General features: G+C 38.1%; 1 protein-coding gene across 1 annotated transcript; it reads left to right on the forward strand.

Annotated features, from left to right (window-relative positions):
- The first annotated feature begins 1,722 nt into the window (after positions 1–1,722).
- On the forward strand, positions 1,723–21,073 carry LOC124290532 (acetylcholine receptor subunit alpha-L1-like). The gene is made up of 5 exons (XM_046727283.1): positions 1,723–1,859; positions 3,766–3,810; positions 11,882–11,991; positions 17,536–18,077; positions 20,622–21,073. Exons 1-5 carry the CDS (start codon positions 1,740–1,742, stop codon positions 21,071–21,073), a joined length of 1,269 nt encoding a protein of 422 aa, XP_046583239.1. The 5' UTR covers positions 1,723–1,739.
- The last annotated feature ends 1,313 nt before the right edge of the window (positions 21,074–22,386 follow it).

Consider the following 22,386-nt stretch of genomic DNA (forward strand, 5'->3'; position numbering starts at 1 on the left):
AATATATTTAGCCCAGTGTCAAGTTAACCTGATCAACTGCCAATAATATGACCCATGTCTGCGACGTACGTTTGTTTCAGGTTTTAAATAGTTCACTGAAATCATTTTGTTGCGTGCTTATGACTGCAATGCAGTTTGTTCTCAGTGGTCCAGTTTACATGGTTTTAACTTGAAGTGACCAAGAAAATATTTCAGCTGTATCCATTTATGGTCACGTTCTCAACGGTTCACCGTCGCACATACCTGTGGAGATCCGGTTAAAAATTGGTCTTCAGTTACCCATGCTTGTCACAAGAGGACACAATGATTTGGTTGCTGCATATGAACTTATTGAATATATCTATGCCAATCACTGGTTCGGTTGTCTCAGACTCGAGTATTTACAGATCACCGTCATATAGCTAGAAAGTGTCTGACCCTGGCATTAAATATAAAAAAACTAATGAGCTGAAGCATACTCACTCTTGATTACGTTCCCAACGATTCCCAACAATTACATGTTCATACCCATATTGTAATAAACAGGGCCTCAAACTTATTGCTTGTCAGAAGGTCAGACTTGGTAACTTTCTTAACAAAATCCTTTTACAGCCTAAAAGTCTCCTCAACTGGTTAAAGCGTGGATGTACCTTTTAAGACAATTTTATAATGTCCACAACAAACGATTTCGCTGTTAGAGAGCTCCAATGCTCAGATCTTACCAGTGACTCCCAGTTAGTCTCCGTGAGCTGATGTGTGAGGTATGAACCAACGAAAGGTGACACAGATGATCATGTGTCATACTTAATACTACGCTCAGTTACTTGTTTACACGCTCACATTATTTTCTGACCGCAGTGAAATGGATTCAAATGTATAAATTCAAATGGAGTCTTCTCAATTACCAAACAGACACTGCATTGTGACAGTGTGACAGTTTGTTTGAGATTTGAAATCCGAAAATCGTCTGGATTTTTATCAGAGTAAGACCATGTTTCCAAACTCAGAAAAAATATTGACGGAAACGGAAACAGTATTTACTATACATAAACAGTTACCTAGTATGTTTATCAAAGTAAATGGTTTGTCGTTCTTTCAAACCGGTGTGGGTTCATGATAGCGTCCCAGTGTGCTTCTTGAGAGAATTCACGTACAGTACTATGAAGCAGTACTGATAAGTACAATTTAATATCTAAATCGTCAGTTATGCATCCCCCTACCCGTACCCCCTCCCCACCCCTCCACCCAAACACACACGCCAGAGGGGACTGTTCGCTGTTATGAAAGTGAGACCTAAACACCATTATTTCAAAAGTTTACAAAGTACTTCATACAGTAACCGAAAACAAATCATAATTGAACTTCTATATAACGGTACTTCGTTACACGCAGTTTCAATAGCATGGACACAAAAAGAAAAATGTCGTTATGTGCGAGTACGTTATAAACGCAGTCACCGTAATGCATGATGTTACCGGACAACACTGGAATTGATACACGTTTCATGGCGACAGTTCCTCTTCAGTCAGTAAATGAGAAGCGTTAAAACTGCATAAACCACAATTTAAGTAAAGAACCTTTATTAAAAAGACATTTCAGATATGCGATAAGCACCACCGGCATGCCAAACGTATCGTTTAGGGCGATGCTTAGGTGCGATTTATAAAGATGGCATTGCCCTTGGAAACCGTTCTTGTACCTCTCCGTATCTAATGTCACTTTCTGTCTCTTTAACAGGTTCCACGGCGACAGCACAGGATATGGTGCGACTCAGGAGGGATATATTCTCAAATTATAGTCGTGGAATTGTGCCTGTTCATAACCAAAGCGAATCAGCCCAAGTTCATATGGACTTTTTTCTCATTATGATCCACGAATTGGTAAGCTTGGCATCTTGTCTCAGATTAATGGCTATCCGATTGATAATTCATAGAACCGGCTTTCTCCCCGTGTTTTTACATTACCGTAAATCGTTTCTGTCACTGCTGATGATTCCACATCATTCAAAACAAACGTCACCAAAACCAGCCATCCTTGTTCCCTTAATATATTTTTCTGCTTCTATTCGCACCAGCGCAATTTATGGCGAATTATTCTATGCATGTAAAGCGTTTATGATTGAGGTGCCATGGTCAGGGAAACTTTTGTGGATTTTCCGTGATGATTTCAAATTGCAACTATGAGGGAGATATTACCGTGTCAACTAGTGATGCTGAGTGAGAATATTTTGCCTTCAATATTGACCAGTGGTGACATCGTTCTCGAAATCATCTTGAAAATGTCAACACTGACAATAATACCTAGTTTCAACAGGAGTTAATGCGATAACAAATTGTATTGACCACGTCATATCAATTTATAAACGAGGACAATCTGTCACCAATAACGTAGACACAACACGTTTTGGTATTCACTGCTCTTCATATTGAAATGAAAATGTATGTTTTCAGTCAGTCTCTATTAGTGCATGTAACGGATGTTTGCTGGTATGGCATTGTGGAGTTGAGCTACTTCTTTTGGACCAGTGAAGATCCGGGCTAAAATTGGTCTTCAGTAACCCATGCGTGTTACTAGGCGACTAACGTGATTGGGTGGTCAGACTAGCTGACTAGGTTCAAATATGCCATCGTATTCCAATTGTGTAGATGGATGCTTATGCTTGTTGGTCACTGGATTGTCTGGCCCAGACTCGATCATTTACAGACGGAGGCAATATAGCTGGAATATTGCTGAGTGCTGCTTTAAACACACAAACAAAACACCCACCTCACATACACATAATAGCCTATCTTCTTCTAAGCTGTCATTCACCTGATGTAGGAGTAAAAACACACTCCAAAACGCGTTATTCTTATTACATATAAATTGAAATCCATAAATTTCCATTTCATGTGTATCACTTCTAAATGTCATTTAAAGACGTTACTCCGATGATCATGTATCAATTTAATTCTGTTTGTAAGATGAAGCTGCGCAGTCCCAGATCATACAAGTAAAACCGTATATATTAGGATATGGCGTTGTTTTTACAGTAATGTGAGCAATTCAATTTTACCACAAGACAAGTATAGCTTACAGTAAAGGGGAGTGGGAGTGACATTGTTGTGTGATAGATTGTGAAGAAAAGAAGTCGTTGCGAACATATTTAACTATTAGCTCAAAAAAACTCCAATACAAGACATATTTTTCATTTAGCTTAATGTTTTTACCACAGAGGTTAAACATTAAAAAAATGTCCATTAATTATACTTTTATGCATTAGTTTTGACCAAGAGAATGGTTTTCGTAATGCCTCCCCGTTACAGAATATCAGAAGCGCATCCATCCAAACTGAATCCAGCACAGGTATCTCCTTTTCAAATTCTAGAAACATGGGTGTGTTTTGTTTGTTTGGCTTTTTTAAAAATAAAACTCTATCTCAGTAAAAGTTAATTATTCTGAATACAGATCGGCGGCCATAATGAATGTGTTGAAACGGTGATCTCTCGGTATCCCGTACCCTCGTCATTACCGGACTCCCTAATCTGGACAGATGTTATTAAGGACAACGTACCCGTGAGCGGTAGAGTTACCATTGTATTTGCATGGTAGTCTATATGCACTACTGCCTTTGTAAAACATGTCTCGTCACTATATGGCTGAAATATTGCCGAGGTGACGTTAAATTTTAACTCACTCACTCACTACTGCCTTAAAGTTCATTGCCCTTTCACGCCTGAGCAACCAGTGTGTTCCCCTTGTATTTATGCATAAACAAATGACTGTACATTCCCTTTACATTTTCAGGATATGAAAAATCAAGTGCTTACAGCAAGTGGATGGTTAAAAATAGTAAGTACGATTTTCAAATGATAGAGTTAGTATGTATATACTGTCTAAGTACTGTTCCAACAAGCATCCATGGGCCCTAGTATGGTGATCTACCTTCAGTTGTTGGCGATCTATAGCCGGTATTTTATATTGTATTGTCTTCTTTGATTAGAATATTTTAACTTTGCTCGCTAGTTTTATATTTATATCTGTGATTCTCTAGTCTTTTTACTGTCCATCGTCGACAGGTTTAAATCTTCAAAATGTTTCCACTTTTTATTGTATGGACTGTTTTCGTCACGATATGGCTGAGATATTGTTGAATATAACTCACTCACTCCAACAAGCATACAACGTGTTCTTTAAGCTTTGAAGTAAACATAAAACCGACAAAAAATCTATTGTCATACGGAAACTGAACTAATTTTTGTGTCAATTTTCGGATTCCAACTATATTGTGACCATGTGTACATGAATCACTATCAAATAGGCATGATACCAGGTGAGAGCATCCTGTCCCACACAAACACACGCATGTGCGCGTCATACTTTCATCTGAATAGACACAAGAACATATGTTACTAGTAAAAATGGAAATATCGTTGAACATCATCTCTCTCTCTCAAATCTGGTGAATATGAAAAGTTAAAACCTCTCAGCGAAATATATACACAGAACTTAGATAAGCACCCCCCGACATATCTCACGATTGAATGAGCCCCAATCGTAACCCTTGGAGCAAATCTGGGACATGATTGGTCGTCGTCATTTGTAACAAAGGTATCCTCCTGTACAGAACCTGGCCCAACTGGAATCTGCTTTACACGAGGAATGGCGTGGACTGCCCTTTCAGAGTATCAGGAGGCAGGCAGGGATATGAGGAGGAGCATGCTGACTGTTATACAGTCACATGGAGGTTATACTCGGTATTGACCTTGAATCGTGTAAGACACAGAAAGTGACATTTTGAATGTTCACATTCACCAATAAATTCAACATTAAACATTCCAGGGCCATACATATGGTTTTTTGGCAATTATCATCATAAAATCAACATGGATCCCAATCATGTTGTCGTCTTTTGATGAGTCAAAGGATCACATGGTTCAGAAAACCTCATGTTTTTCAATGGTGGACACCACGATAAGTACGTGTTGAAAACCTACCATTGCAAAAATACAGGGGTGCTTAATTAAGGTCTTTGTGTATATAAATACAATATTGCATGCAATTTAAATATACCAACAACCATCAGTATCTACTTCTGGGAGCACTTTAAAAGATCCATGTAAGATAATATTCAATTAGCTCTTTGGTGGGGATAGTTTTTCATCAGAAACTATCTGGTTCAACATTTCATTGTATTCACAACACAAATCAATACAAATAACAAATAAAATCGTCATTTTTACCCTGACAGTAAGAAATATCAACAATATAGCCTTACAACAGAGTTTGTGCGGTAGCCTTGTGGTTGACCCGTTCGCTTGTCAGGCCGAAGACCCAGGTTCGATTCCACCTTGGGTACAATGTGGGAAGCTAATTTCTGCTGTCCCCCGTTGTGATATAAAAGGAATATTGATAAAAGCGGCGTTATACCACACTCACTCACTCACCCACTCACGCACTAACAACAAAAAGATAGAGTTAAACTGGTCAACTTGACATGGTCGAACCTGCTGGCGAGGTACCAACTTTATGAATCATCACGATAATGTTTTTTAGGGGACGAGGGTCTGTCTAACAACTGACAGAAGTTTGTTTCATCCCACAATGAGCCTCTGGACTGTTCCATTAATGTCCTTGAGTACCAATGTGTAATATTCGCATTTCAAAACACAAAAGTAATTCTACTGATGCGTGTCTATCCATCACGCCATTGCGTCAGATCCACGACGTGTCCAACAAATGAAACGGAAGGATAAAGGAAACAGTTTCTTTGATGTTCGGAAACACATTCAGTACATGTGCATCCTATGCGTTATGACATTAATTTCATATATATTTCATCAGTTTGAATTTCACAAAGAGAATAGTTGGCTTATCTTGTTCCTTGCTCAAGGGCCCTGACAATGTAGATACATTTACGAATGAAAGCGACGAGTGAAACTGGAATATTCGTCTGGATTCGCGAAAAGATAAACACTTTCTTACGAGTGTGAGCGAGTAGACTAAAACGCCATTTTCAATTATATTCACATTAAGATGCATCGGCTTATTGTGGGAGTAAACCCGAAGTGATGCAGTTTCTGACGGTTACCGATCTATTTTGACTGGACAATAATAGATCTTATTGCACGCATTTACAGGGTGAAAAAATCCATACATAGATCTGTTCACCCAGCAGAAAATGGGTACCCGGTGGGATAAGTCATGTGACTATTAACCTTCTAGCGCCTCACGGGCAGCTTGGGTTATCCGGGGTAACAATGTGCTTTGATTGTTAGCGCTATGAGCATTCACCTAGTTTATGGCGTTTGACGCAATATAAATGCACATATTATCATTATTAAACAACGGAATAATTCTGTTTGAATAGGAAAATACTTCCAGTATTAATATTTTTAGGGAAAATATAAAAAAACTATTTCAGACAAATATAGTATGAATCACTAAATATAATATCTATGGTATATCAATATATGTCTGTTGTGAATGATGTCTTACTCTCATCAATAATGATTGTGTTTTAAGTTGCACGGTGATAAGTGCATACAGTATCACAGTTATTGCAAATAAACATGCAATATTTTCAGTTAGTAAATCCACAGCCAGCCCTGTGATAAGATCTCTGAATGAAAGCTCTGAAAATTAACCGTGACATGTAATTGAATTCGATATATATTTAAGGATTGAGATTGCCTCAGCGATGACAGATATTGAGCAACAGAATACAGCTATGTCACTGAACAAATATATTAATTAATCACCAATATAGATATGTATACATTTTAATCCTTTGTGGGTGGGTGTATATTTATTTGTTCCTTTCGTGAGTTTATATGTAAGTATGATCGTTAACGCTGCACGTAGCAATATTTCATACCGCTTGTAAGCAGCACGATTCGGTTCAGGATCAATTAAACGAGTGATTGATGATATCAAAACGATCCATTTCGTTTACACGTTACAAGGAATTCCCAAATCTGATCACCAAGTCCATTTAGTTGCATTTTACGATCTGCGTGGACTGTTTGGGGCAAATTACAACACATACATGACAATTAATGCAATATTTCGTAAACGCAGAGTGTTCGATTCGCTCCATGATTCGCTTTCATTCAAAATGAAATACTGTCGATAGGAGGTATTTGCGAAATGCGTATTGTATTCAGCACTATTGGTGGTACCGTTACAATTATATGCAAAGGCAAGTCAATTGTGCGACTGGAAAATGCACACATACCAAAAGTCAAACTAGCTAATTCCATGAGACACAATATTTTTCATTGGAAACTAAAATTTAGAAAAAGTCCCCTATGCCTACGATAGAACGTTTCGAAGGTTTCCCTGAGTTCCTGCAGGCTGTGATCCTGATCGGCATCTAAGCATGAGTCTTAGAAATCTACACTGAACCGCTGGATCCTAACAGGGTCGATACTGTTAAAACAGAAAGTAAGCCCACACACGAGCTGTCCATATTCATTCTGAAGACACATCTAATCAGCATCCCCGTTATGGCTAGCCAACACGGATTTTCTCCCTAACAACATGATGTGATTTACTTCATCCCCTTCAAATCCCGCTGCCTGTTTTAATACTCGTTGGGATAGGTCCTATCAGACGAATGCATGGATCAGAAGGTCGACTCTGTGACTTGTTTCGTTTTGTGTCATCCCTGATGGCGTGCTCATGACATCAACCACTGGTTCTTTCTAGCACTTTTATATTTTTGATATTTACAGGGCTAGATCATATGTCCACGGCAAACATATTCCTCAGTTTTCACTAAATAAGCATGAAAAGGATATCTTATTTAACACGAAACAATTCTTATCAAGTAAGGAAAATAAAAACTATTGTTATCCTATAGCTACCAAATAAAATATTTAGAGCAGATCACGAAAGTGACTTTTCATACTGGATTGATACCTGAAGAAATCGTACTCCACTTTCCAAGGACCATCATTGTGACTCAACTATGTGAAGATGGTCCTCGGTGTTTATCCAGCCATTATTGTAGATACTGCGCTCTAGCTGTACTTGAGATTGCTCCTTGATCCCGGTAATTACAGGGGGTAGGCACTGTTCAGAAAATTATCATCATTAGCATACGTTAATGTGAGTGCCGTAAGTTGAAACACTCAATCTTTTGCTCCTTCAAATAAACGACTTCCTCCTTTATAATCGTCGTTTTTATTTTGTTTCTTTTTGTCCGTCAAAAACTTCCTGGTCCTTAAAGAAAAACATCACTGCATGTCGTTGTCCTTCGTTTGATGATGAAAGAAGACGTTGCTTTGCAGATTCGAAGTACATTCTACCAGTTTTATATTGCCCTCCACATGAATACATCATAATATATTTTTTGATACTGATATTTTGTTAGTGGCTATTTCTACTCAATCGGCATGTATTAGAGGACGTATATTACCTTGTCATTAACGTTTCAGTATAGCAGTACATTGTTTTGTCTTCCACAGGAATACATCATATACCAATTGTGGATATTGATGTTTTGTTAAAAGATGTTTCTTCTGAATCGGCACGTAATAGAGGAGTATACTCCTTGTCGTTTTAATACAACAGTAAATTGTTTTGTAAAATATATTTTCGACTGTAATCGTGTAAACCAACATAGTCCAGATACTTAGCGACCTATGACCAAACCTGAGAATGTGATGCGTTAACTTAAAAGTGTCAAACATATTTCATAAAACATAATCCTAAGAAATACATGTATTCAATAAACGGGGGCCATGGTACAACCCCTACTGTACGATACTGCTTCGCTGGATCACTACAAAGATTTAAGCCCAACAGGTGTCATTATGGAGCAATGACATTGTGTGCATATCATTGTTTACAGCAGTAATCGCCAGGAACAGGTGTCCGGATTAGCAGTGAACGGCCTTGAGAGGTTTCAATCTAAACAGACAATTAAAAAACATGACAAAAGTCCTTGTTCTGACTGCATCATACACCTGCGTCTACGAATCGCTGTAAAGGTATACAAGGTGTTCTCGTTAAGGTTAGGACATCCGTCACAAACACATTCAAACCTTGTCAACAGTTCATCTCCAATAACAAGCGAACATGAGGCACACGTCAAAATAGGGAATAAGTTCAGATATACGTCAAATAGTCACACCTCTACCAAGAACGTTTACTATGGTATTGCATGTCCTGAACAAACAACCTTTACGTCGTATAACGTATGAAATCTCTGCCGACAGAGCATTCGATTTGACTTGTTAAAAGTTGGGAACTGTTGCCACCTAAGTCTGACTCTGGAATATTGCTCGACATTCAGGGCATAAAGGTCCGACAACGATCTTACATCAGCTTTTACAGAATGGTGGACTCGACAAGTCTTGACGCTAGCGACAAACATGATGGCAACTTGTGATGTACCTATTTCAGAGGGTAAGCCAGACACTCAATCTGAACAACAGTGTCTTTCAAGAAGACAACTCCGCCCACCTTCTGGCGTGTTGACTCTATTCATAAAATAAACAACTTGTAACAAATTCACCCCATTACTCTCAGACCAAACAGAATTACTTAATCGCTAACTGGCTGAGAACAATAGGATCTTCAACCCACAGACGTACTCCCCGGAGACTATTGATTGTGAGGACCTTTCCTGAGGACTCCCCCACAAATTCTTCAGTCCATCCTCGAATTATAACAGACAGCTCCATGCACCCTGAGGACTCTGAGGAAGGACATTGGTTATTGTTTTAGTCACGTCTCTTAGTGGCACCTTGAGTCGCTCCTCAATTAATTCCTCCCTCCGCCTTTGGCACCATGGATATATAGTCCCCTTTTCCAAAAGTCAATAACTGTCAACTGTTCTCTGTGCAAATTGGTACTGTCCTCAAGAAAAGTTTAAGATTGAAATTCGTGAACATGTGCCACCCCGAAGGCAATTTCTTCTTGCCGTTGGTATAGTGTTAGCGTTAGCGAATGGATGTATACTCCTTGCTTAAAAACTCGATTAATGTTGGGCTTTTTCCTCAGTATCCTAATATATCCTATTTATGTGTTGTTCGATATGGATTCGACACACCCGTATAATCTCATCGCCAGGTATTGCTAATTGGGAAGAAAAAACATTTCATTATTTTTGCAAATCACATACCAATCCTTCACAATGTCAATCTGGATAGGATTTACAGCCTCGTCAGTTCACCGTGATGGTCGACAACATCGTTGTGTCGTTATGGTGATTTTGTAGAACGACATCGACTTAAGTAGTTTTCTGATAACCACGGCTTTTCATGGTATATCAGAATGGCAGCGTCCATTCTTCTAACGGAGCTATCATTAAATTCTTGATAACATCGCCTACAGGCCTAGGCCATGCATGATGAAAACAAGTTTTGGTCAACTGAAATGTATTTTAAAGTCATGAGAAATTATCGGTCATGTTCAAGACTAACAACCTCCCATCTGTTATTCTTCATTTTAGTTTAATGACAATATGTTTGATGACAAAACCACGCACAAAGCTTGGGCTAGAATGAGTAGAAAACGTGTATTTTGACGCTTAAAAAATATCTGCTTATTTGTGCAATTCAGAGGCCCAAGATAATTTTGTCATAAAACGATCGTGCTGTCTTTCCGAAACAAATCAGATTTTGTCAAACCTTCTTGTACACATTGAAAAGTTCACATTTGTTTTCTATCAATGATTATTTCAAACATCAAATTTCAAAACGGACTCTTTTGAAGGTCATTCAAATGAAAACCAGTCTGACCTAAGTCTTATTATGTTCAATGGCTCAGAAAGTTTGCTAAAACCTACTCTTCCAACTGTCAATCACATATAATATATAAAAATATTTTATATATATTTTAGTGGCTCATAACACACAACGCAGGTTATAGAAAGGTCGAAATATATCAATATTTCAACAATGCCATTTCTATGTTGATCTTTAAGCATGTTATCCATCTTAAACATTAATAATACTATACGTAAGTAATGATTCAGGAATATCCTATTCTATGAACACATCAGGCTTTGAAGGAATCTATCACTCGCCTAATTCGATTAAAACATGTCAATATAAGGTATAAAGTATTAGAAGACACAATGTCTGTTATCCGAGACAGTTACCATCGAGCGGCGAAATAATAGCGAAGACAAAAACTTGTTTATGGGAAACATTTGGAGGACGCTGCTCCAGACTATTTGATTTACGTGCAAGACAGTGTCGTTCCGTGATGTATGACTCTCTCCCGAAAGTGAGGCGCAATTGTAATTTTCTTAATATTTCTGCTACTTGTGAGAAACGTTTAGAAGAAGCATCTTGGTGTAACCCAGTACGACGGAGGAGGAAGATAGCTTCAAGCCTTTTCAACAATAAATCTAAAATTGGAATCGTGATATCAAGGTTTCGCCAGAGACCCCTGGAATGACAGAAATGGAATTAGTTTTAACTCAAGGATAGACTTCTGTTTGTCAATCCGTTATTTACTGGAGATTGTTTTCTTTCAGCTCGTAAACCTGATTGATGACTTGAGTTATTATTTTATATATTTTTTTGCATTGGCTTATGAAGACTTTCCAAACTTTGTAACTATGGCACTGAGCTATTGTACTTATGGACAGGGGTGGCCACTTGTCTAAGGGGCTGCCATTCGTTCTGTTGGTTACGTTCCTTGGTAACCACAGAGACCTCTGGGTTTGAATCCCGGGTTGAGCTGATTATGCGTTTGTGAGCACCATACTCTTTGATATTGATCCAAATTGTATACCTGCAACACTCCACACTTCCAGCCCCACATCAGACTGACACGCCATGTGAAAACGTAAAAGCTGTACAATACTGGTTTCTTATCTAGTTGAAACAATGAAATTTTGAACATTAATAGATAAATCTTAACATGCGTTGTGTTGCATTTACTACCTTATGTCTACTTACAGGAATGGCTAGACCAGTTCCTTACCTGGAACGAGACTGACTATGGTGGCATTGATGAAGTCATCGTGTTCCAGAGAGAAGTCTGGCTTCCAGATTTATTTGTAGAGAACACGTAAGTATCCTGCTCACTGTGGGCGTCACTACACGCCGATGTGTCAAGCATCGCAAAAATACGATAGGACACACAGTTTAAATGTGCATGAAATTATTTATATTGTAAACATGTATCGATTAAGAAATAAGTATTTTCTATTTTACTCTCATAACAAAATGGATTACGTCCCCCTTCACAAAACAGTTGCCACATGTTCCTCCGTCCGATTGCATGGATCCAAACGAACAAGCCTACCTTGGAACCATGCTGCAATATATCTTAAGAAGCTTAACGCAACGTTATTCATTCACTATAGGTACAACACAGTATGGCTGATAACAATACCTTCTTGTTCATCGGACCTACTGGACTGTGGAGATATTAAAAATAAACAACACAAATGAAAGGGCAAAATTTATTAACGTCAACTTCTTTGTTATGAGGAACAGGAGTATATTCTTACTCCTCCATCAGGTGAATGATGAAGCAGTAAGAATATACTCCGAAACTTAGTGTTCCTCATAATAGTGAGTGAGTGAGTGAGTTAAAATTTAAAGTCACATCGGCAATATTTCAGCCATATTGTGACTAAAACTAATTCTAAATTCATAATGCATACATATAATATATAAAACCCTGTCAACGAAGGACAGTAAAATTACTAGGTTATCACAATTTAGGTAAAACTAGTTAGCATATATCTTTAAAAGTAGAATTATATTTGGACAATACAATATAAAAATGGGCCAACAACTGAAGGTAGATCACCATACTAGGAACCATGGGGACTTACATTACTTTTGCTATCTGCATGGACCCTAGCTGGGTTTACACCATCCCTTCAGCCGCTGGCGATTGTAGGAAAATTTAGCCAACAGTTAAAATAACAAAAATACTACGTTTAAAATGTGATAATTTATATTTTACTTTGAAAGTTTTGGGGCTTACGTACCCTCTCTTCCTCATAATAAAGAAGTTGACATCCATAAATTTACACCTTTTAGGCATACAACTTCTATAATCCGTTCAAAGACATTAAACGCAAGCGTGTGTCTCTGTCACTGAAACAAATGTAGTTTTTATTAATTTTATATATATATTGCATGGTTTTCGTAGCCTTTGACAGAACGTTTTCTACGTATACAGGCGCGTGTCGAGAGTCAGGTGAGATGAAACGTGATCGCGGTCATGAATAAGAACTAAAGAAGTCACTTGCATGCGTCATTGTGGGTGTGTGCGTGCGGTTGGGGACGGGAGGGAGGAGTGTTGTTTATTTCACTTATTATTTTTATTTTGTTTGTTTTCTTTGTTTGTGGTGTTTATGTTGGGTTTTATATATATGTGTGTACAAATGTAGTCCGAAACAGTGAAATAGGACATCCGGGTATACACATCCCTATTTTAATAGTGACGAACATATTGTCGTAAATTCGACACATCCGAGTTCCAGACAAGGGGTTCGACTGAAAAACGTGACACACATATTGTCATAAGTTCGACACATCCGAGTTCCAGACAAGGGGTTCGACTGTATATAAATGTAGATAGTGATACGGTGTACAAATAATCTGTCACACTTTCAAATGAATCATTTAGAGATGTATCCATAATGTTTCTAAAAATGCTGTGTCACTAACTACCGGTTAAAATATGTAAGGCCAGACCAGTATTTCTTTTGCAGGTTAAGTTTGTAAGCTTAATGGATTATCAGGTAATATCGAATCAATAAGTTCGTTAGACATACAGTCTACTGAAAGGTCAAAGGACACTATCATGACACTTCTTATACAACGCTGAGATTGGCTGATTTGGTTAAAATTCCCATGCGCGTCGATATAAATTACTAAATAATTGGTCGCATATCAAAATAATATTCAGCCCAAAGCGTTATGAAATACACTCATAGTGTTGTATGTAAATAGAGTCGTAATGGTGACCATTAAGTGTAATTGAAATGAATTACTTGCCATTTATTGCCGGACATGGAGTCCAGATAACGGAGCAAAACAATCGCAGAACATAGACATGAGTCAACCGATTTGTAAAATGTCTGGTATTTTGGCACACGCCATTTCTATAGATTACGAAACAGTCCATTCGACAAAAATTACTACCTCGTGAAATCAGTAATTAAGACAGAGTGTAAATTGCATTCGCTTGTGCCGCAAGTAGATAATGGCTGGCCTTTGTTATTGTGGTCAAAGTGACACCAATGACCGCTGGAATGAATTGGTCAGTTAATGGTCTCGACCACTAGAAAGACCATTGTATAATTACCGTCTATTGAATACTGGGTCATTGCTTCCGTTTGTAGGGTCGTCATTTCCCGTTGTTCTATACAGTCTTGTTATGGATGCAACCACATTACGTCCAGCGGACAATAATTCATTGCCGCAATGGCATCAGTGAGCCATTAATATGACCAGTCTACACTATGTAGAGTCACGGAAAGCCCCACTGTCATAAACATGGATGCGATGAAGCCGAGGATTTGCTCACATAATTGCATCTTAAGATTCCGTACACGATTCACTATGATTCCATTTTACGTTATAGAATAACGGCAACATTTTCACAGAAATATGTTTAATTACACGCAAAACTATAAATAAACCCATTCTTGTGTTAAAAGTACATACTCACGTTTACATATATGAATAGGTGATAAATATTACCATTTATGTATTCATTCAAGAAATTGGTACACGATTCACCATGATGCCATTTTATGATGCCATAAAAGAAAATATCGGCTTCATTTTCAAAAAGAATATACTTAATTGTGCACGTTCAACTGGCTGCAAAACTAAACATAAACCCATGCTTGTGTTAAAAGTAAATGTTCTAGTTTACATAGATGACTAAGTGATAACTATTACCGTGTATAGAAACATTGCAGAGATTGGTAATCATGACTAGTTATACACACATACTTACATACATAACACTTTCAATAGTATCAGTTAGCTTGTATCTCTTTAGTATAAGGTGTATAAATGAATCTCTACATAATTCCATATTAAGGCTCCCTTTAATAAGTGAATTAGTTGCATTAAGCAACATTTTGAACTTATATAATTTATTTGAAGCCACAGTGTTTTGGTCATATCATGGCTTGTTATAAATAGCTTGTCGTAGGAGTACATTCTTGATTCGGACAAGAGCACGCATAACTTCGGTGCTAGATGGACTAATACAGCTTCAAGCTTCGAGTCCACATCCTTGAAATGTGTTTATACATGTACCAAATATTTGAGATTGTTTAAACATCCACAGTAGAAATCTGGTGTATGTGCTCTAGGGAAAAGATGTGTGTGTGTTCTGCGTACAATACATATGAAAACTTAATTTCAATTCTTGTATGCCGATATAAAGTTTGAAATATCTGTGAAACTGAAATTCAACCCTAACAGTTGACATTAGTAACGTCCTTTCACGCTGACAGTTGAAAGATACAAAGTTCTTGACTATTTATCTATGTTACTGCCTTGTATACTTCCGTTTACATATGTAAATGTATTGTCGATGTCCGTTCATATGTACAACATTCTCATCCACAGAGTTCACATATATAACTCTCATGTCCGTCAAGATATATGTTATTACTTCCTTGTTCATGACATATATACATTTTGTGTCCAAGACATAAAAAACCTATCTGTCCCATGACTTATATAACGTAATTGTCCGTACACTGGACATATATCACCTCCTTGTTTGATGACAAATATAATATCCTTGACCGTTTACATATATAACTTTCTTGTCCTTGACACAAATACATTCTCCTTGTCCTGACCTTGCTGCGTCCAGTGATATTTGTAACTTCCTTGTCCTTCCAGTTGACATGTATAACTTCCTTGTCCATCCAGTTGACATGTATAACTTCTTGGTCCATAAAGTTGACTAATATAACTTCCTTGTCTACTGACATATATAGAATGCATTTATACTTAACATATATGAATTTCCCATATGTAAAAACCTCCTTTCCAAATAGTTGACATAGATAACTCCCTTGTCTTTTGACATATATAATGTCCTTGTACATACAGTTGACTCATAAAAGGTCCTTGTTCCAATGACATTAAATCCATAAGTAGACTATGTCACTATGTTACTTTGTACGTATCAACGTTGGCATCCGCGACGGAGTAATGATATATATTTACATTTAAACATATTACATTGAGAAAAAACAAATGGATAAGGAACAAATGACACAAACACATACATACATACATACATACATACATACATACATACATACATACATACCATACATACATACAGACAGACAGACAGACAGACAGACAGACAGACAGACAGACAGACAGACAGACATACATACATACATACATACATACATACATACATACAGTCAAATCCCGATGAGTCGAATCGCTGGGGACCAAGTAATACATTCGACTTATCGATGTATTCGAGACATAGGTATGTCTATGAGGGTAGAAAAAAAGATGATCCAGTCCTAATTCCTCCACCTAAGCATTTGTTTACCTAATGATTTCCCTATCACTAATAGGGGCACCTTATCAGTTCCAGTCTGATTAGCACAGACAGTGATTTCCGTAAAATCACTAATCTGCCTTTTGAACTTTTGTACATACATACATACATACATACATACACAGTACGGCACACGGTATAATTAGATTCATACTGCGTACATTTCCTACAAATATTTCATGCATTAAAGTCAGTTTATAAAAATATATTAGTGATTAAGATATTTGGAAGTTTTAGTGAAGCTCAAGCAACTCATGTTACTGCATCACGACTGCATTATGGGTACACGCCATAGCTCTATTAATACACGTTGGTATAAGCGATGGAAGAATGATATATTATGATCGTTAAGCACAAATGCCAAAGAAGTAATTTGTCCTGGATTATGTCCCGATATAGTTTACGAAAACCATAATACGTTCATGTCTCCAATATACACATCCATTATCCCGCGTTATATATCTTCATGATAATGTCACGTATTTCCAGTCATGTCTCAAATGTTACATATTGATATTGCTGATAAATTTCAGCTTTGGGAATTTGAGACCAGGTTGCATCGATATATCAAACCAGTCTGCATTTTGTGAATAGCCTTTCGAAAGTTTAAATCTATTTACATTTATCCAATTAAAAAAAATGCCGATTTTTAACCATTTACAAAATAGTAATAGACTGAAGTGTTAAAGAAAGTAGCCACATGTTTTGTATGAATGCAAACGAAAAAGGTAATTTCTATTGCTGTAAATCGATGAATATATTGAAGTATTCTCTCACAGAATGATCACACTAAAACTGTCTTCTTTGATTGGCATTCTAGAAGTTGAGTAGATGAAGAATGAGGAATATCTTTATGGATATACAACTTCTTTATTCAGTATAGGCGACGTTTCGTCTAAGCGATGCTTGACAACCACATTAGAATAGTCCTCATTCTTCACTAAAACTGTCCTTTGTACAGTGATATCATGTAAAAAAGTGATAGAAAGCATTTTTAAATCATGTATTAGATTGAAGCCTTTTATATCATTCCAGAGCACAGAATTACCGTGAACTTGGGAACGATGCCATGCTGATAAGCGTCCACCGTGATGGCCTCATAGTCTGGGAGCCCGGAATCGTTGTTGAAACAAGCTGTGCGGTTAATATAGGAAAATACCCATTCGACTCTCAAATTTGTGATATTCGATTCTTGACTTGGATGCATACAAACAGAACACTACGGGTAGACCCAGGTCACGATGAAATTCACCTTGAAGCTACCCTGCCAAATGGCGAATGGGATATCACTAATACAAGAGCAGAACGCTATGCATACCCATCGACGTACCGTAATGGTACAGAACATACTGGCGTTACATTCCAAGTGCACCTCCGTAGGAAGAGGACCTTCTATATATTGAATACGATTATCCCAGTGGTAATGTTGTCCCTGCTGAATGTACTGGTATTCATTTTACCTGCTGATTGCGGAGAACGTATGGCGTTGGCCGTCACCGTGCTGCTGTCGTTTACCGTCTACCTGGGGATAATAAGTGACGTTATGCCAAAGACATCGGAAAGTTTGTCACTTCTGGGTACGTATAAACAACTTATGCTTATGCTTCAGTGTTGTTATGTTTGATGTCTGTCTGCAGTATCTGAGCTATATTTGTAATATGTCACTGACGGCCAAACGTGATTAGTGAACTATCTACGTCAAAGAACGTTGTACATAATACGATGACACACTCTGAAGTGCCGGGCATCCAGATACCAATGTTAGGCAGTTCTTAAACATGAATATAATATAATTTGTTCATTGGTCACGAGGGGGGCATGGGTTGATGTACCCTCGATGTTTGTTTAACATAAACAAACATCGAGGGTACATCAACCCACGGGCCCCGAGGGACCAGTGAACAACGTATTTATCTTACCGAACACCTTAATGTTAATTTTGAATTGTTTAAAGCACGGGCACAAATCTTTTTGTAGCCATCGTTAGATTTTGCTGAAAAGAAAAGACAGATTTAGAGTTATCTCCCTTCCACCGATTTGCAATCGCAAAACATCGGTAATTTCCGTACATCATACGTGATTCAATGTTATTCAAGCTAAAGAATGACTACCACGAAGTACCAAATGAGTTACCATTGAAAGCGGGGTACATTGAAATGTTACTCGCTTGTAAGCGGGGTACATTGAAAATAATAGAAGAGCGCTCAGCCAATCAGAAAGTGACATTTATGTGCGAGGTAAGATAAGTATGTAAGATAAGTATGTATTTATGTATGTATGTATGTATGTATGTATGTATGTATGTATGTATGTATGTATGTATGTATGTATGTATGTATGTATGTATGTGTGTGTGTGTGTGTGTGTGTGTGTGTGTATGTATGTATGTATGTATGTATGTATGTATGTATGTATGTATGCATGCATGCATGCATGGATGCATGGATGTATGTATGTATGCATGCATGTATGTATGTATGTATGTCAGCAGCCATATAGCTGGAATATTGCGTCCAGCGTTAAATATCAAACCAACAAACGTAATCGGGACTCATTATTTTATAATGCGATGACACATAATCTACTTTTGATACCCATGTAAGACAGCTCTTAAGTATATACAACACGAGGCACCAAAGAACAACTTTAACCAGGGTCACCCGTGAAGATCAGGTTAGAATTGATCTTCAGTAACCCATGCTTGTCGTAAGAGGCGACTGACGGGATCGGGTGGTCAGACTCTCTGACTTGGTTGACACATGTCATCGGTTCCCAATTGCGCAGATCGATGCCCATGCTGTTGATCACTGGCCTGCCTGGTCCAGACTCGGTTATTTACAGACCGGCGCCATTTAGCTGGAATATTGCTGAGTGTGGCGTAAAACTAAACTCACTCTTACTCACTCTAACCAGGTTCCTGGACAGCGGAGATTTCAAATTAACGAGACTCAGCTGTACAGAGGGAAACCCCGTTAATTTGAAAGCCATTGTTTCGGTCGACTGCAGTATTACGGATGGGATTTGTCCTCACCGAAATATGCAAATTTAAAATATTTAATGGTAACTGCATTGTGCAGATTAACGACATTTCAGTGTATAAAATGTATAATTTGATACCTGATCGTAAGATGATGCTGTTTGCCGCATCAGCAACTATCGCCGGTCATACTCTCATTACGTCAGTTAAACCTACGGGTATTAAATCTCTGGTGCTGACACCACCAGGGCCTTAATTGGGACAAGGCAGCCTTCGAACCCCAGGGCACTGGAGAGATTTAACTCCCGTCAGGCATTGCGACAAGTTAAACATGGAGATGACACAACTTTATGGCTTATCAACTTATTTATTTTCACAATAACGACGTTTCGGTATAGATTCGTATACCGTTTTCAAGCATATGGGGGAAAACGATATAAGAATCTGTACCGAAACGTTGATCATCCTTAACATTTTGTCATCTCTATACCACCAACTTCTAGAATGTCACTCAAACAAATGAGACCGCCTCCGTGGTGTAGTGGTTAGAGCGTCCGCCCGGAGAGCGGATGGTCGCGGGTTCGATCCCCGACCGCGTTATACCAAAAGACGTTAAAATAAGGTACTTGTTGGTCCCTGCGTGGCGCTCGGCATTACTGGGTACAACAAGGACTGGTCGGCTCGGAGTCAGTATACTGTGTCTGAGTGGGGTATTCATGCTTCACTGCGGCGTGGTATCTCAGTGAGCTAGCACTATAAAAACAGCTTAAGTGTGGGCTAGTACAAGCAGCCGCACATACACATACACACGCATGCACGTCGTCATATGAGCGAAATATTCTCAAGCACGACGTTAAACCCAATTTCACCTCACCTCACCTCAAACAAATGAAATGACATGTTAGACTTTTCTATTTCAATTACGTAGTCATTATGTATCCAATAACCTATAACCTGGAAATATGTATTGTAAGCTGATATTTTCTTCTGAATCCTAGTTCTGAGCTCACACGAGGTAGTATCAAGAATATGTTAAGATATAACATTTCATCTCGCTGCCTTGCTATTGTCAGCGATATTGACTAACTCAGGTATGCATTTACGGTTGATGTGCGATTGACAATTGTCATTTTATATATTTCAGCTGTATATTTGACTTCACTCCTCTCAATGAGTACATTGTCAGTGTTATGTGCGGGGGTAGTGCTGAACATTCATCATAAGGATCCCAAGACGCCGATCCCGGCATCAGTAAAGTATATCCTTGGTGGACAGCATCGACGGTCAGTCATCCGAGATAAGATGATAGAAGCAGATGCACAGCTTAATGAAGGGATTATCATACACACCCACAGGCGTTACACAGAGGATATGAACGACTGCAAGTGCAAAGAAAACGGTGAAAGTGAACCCAACAATAGTGAAAAAGTTCTTCCACACGAATGTCAAAGACTCGTCAAAGAAGTTGAGGAGATGAAGTCACACGAGATATCATGGCACGACATTGGGAAGTCCTTGGACGGAGCATTATTCTGGCTGTTCTTTATCGTTACAAACACAATAACATGTATAATATTAACGCTGTTTGTTAGCTAGTTGTTTTTGGATTATTTTTCTGTTGAATTTATTCCATGCAATATTCCACACTTGAGCTTGTGTTTCAATACGATGGAAGGTCTGTGGTATGTGCTGACAGAGCTTTCTCAGAAAAGGAGGACTGGATATGGGATCGCATAGGACTTCTGTGGAACACTTTGTGAATATTTACCTTCCTGTATATAGCAGAAGGGGCTCAAGACCTGCGGATGTTTTGGAGGTTCCATTGGTAAGTTAGAAGGAGAATCGCCACACTGATGAAGTGATTCAACAATCCACATTTGAAACGCAAGTGATACCTACAAGACATTAAGAGCGTTTTGGGCTAGCCAGATCCCTAGGATGATGGAGGATTCAATGTACATACAGTCGCAAATAGGGCCAGGTGACTTGAGACCATTATAATTACGAGGTATCTAGTTTCACTACAGTTGATCAATAAAACCATTTCTCTTATAAAATACAATGTTACAGTTCGATGAAACATTTCAGGTTAAATGTTCTCATTATTGAAATATAAATGATGTTTTTAGCAAGCTGTTCCAGTTAAATTGATTTCTTATGAATCCGGGAAAATTATTGCGTGATAAATATGTGTGTCTTCTGCAATTATCTATCAGTCAGTAATAAATAACATGTTGGTTTAATAAACCTGCAAGCATAATGTTTCATAAATATTACACTGATAACGTCTACAGAACGGATAAAAGTGTGTAGCCATGTGTATATTATAAGTTGTTCACTGGTCACGCGGGGGGGATGGGTTGAAGGGCGAGTGGCGAGTGGAACGAAGGGCGAGTGGAACATAAAAAAACATCGAGGGTACATCAACCCATGGGCCCCTCGTGACCAGTGAACAACGTATTTATCTTACCGAACACCTTTATGTTAATTTTGAATTGTTTGAAGCACGGGTTTAGAGTTATCTCCCTTTCCATCGATTTGCATTCAGCGGGGTACATTGAAAATAATAGAAAAGTGCTCAGCCAATCAGAAAGCGACATTTATGTGTGCGGTAAGATAAATAATAATGATGTTAACACATTTACCAGTTACACTTACTACGACTTCAAGAGCAGTTTCTGTAAAAGATAATTTAGAAGCACATTTGATTCCTTTTATTGGTCTTATTGGACTTTTACAGTGAATCATTGTCACTCGTTTACAATAACTTCTTCGTCCTCCCAACAAGATCTTCTCATCAATCAATCAATCGTTTGAAGCATGTTTGTGAAAAACGGTTTATCTTAGAGGGTGTTGAAGCTGCAATCCATTAAGAGGATTGTACATTGTATTGATACAGAAGGCCACAA

The sequence above is a fragment of the Haliotis rubra genome, unplaced genomic scaffold (assembly GCF_003918875.1).
Source record: "Haliotis rubra isolate DU_JTF1 unplaced genomic scaffold, ASM391887v1 Scf469, whole genome shotgun sequence".
Classification (NCBI taxonomy): Eukaryota; Metazoa; Mollusca; class Gastropoda; order Lepetellida; family Haliotidae; genus Haliotis; species Haliotis rubra.

Bases quoted from the DNA above. Each gene is read 5' to 3' on its own strand.
- LOC124290532 (XM_046727283.1), top strand. From the start codon at position 1,740: ATGGTGCGACTCAGGAGGGATATATTCTCAAATTATAGTCGTGGAATT. The intron at 3,811-11,881 runs GTAAGTACGATT...GTCTACTTACAG, and splicing joins CAAGTGGATGGTTAAAAATA to GAATGGCTAGACCAGTTCCT. The intron at 18,078-20,621 runs GTACGTATAAAC...TATATATTTCAG, and splicing joins GGAAAGTTTGTCACTTCTGG to CTGTATATTTGACTTCACTC.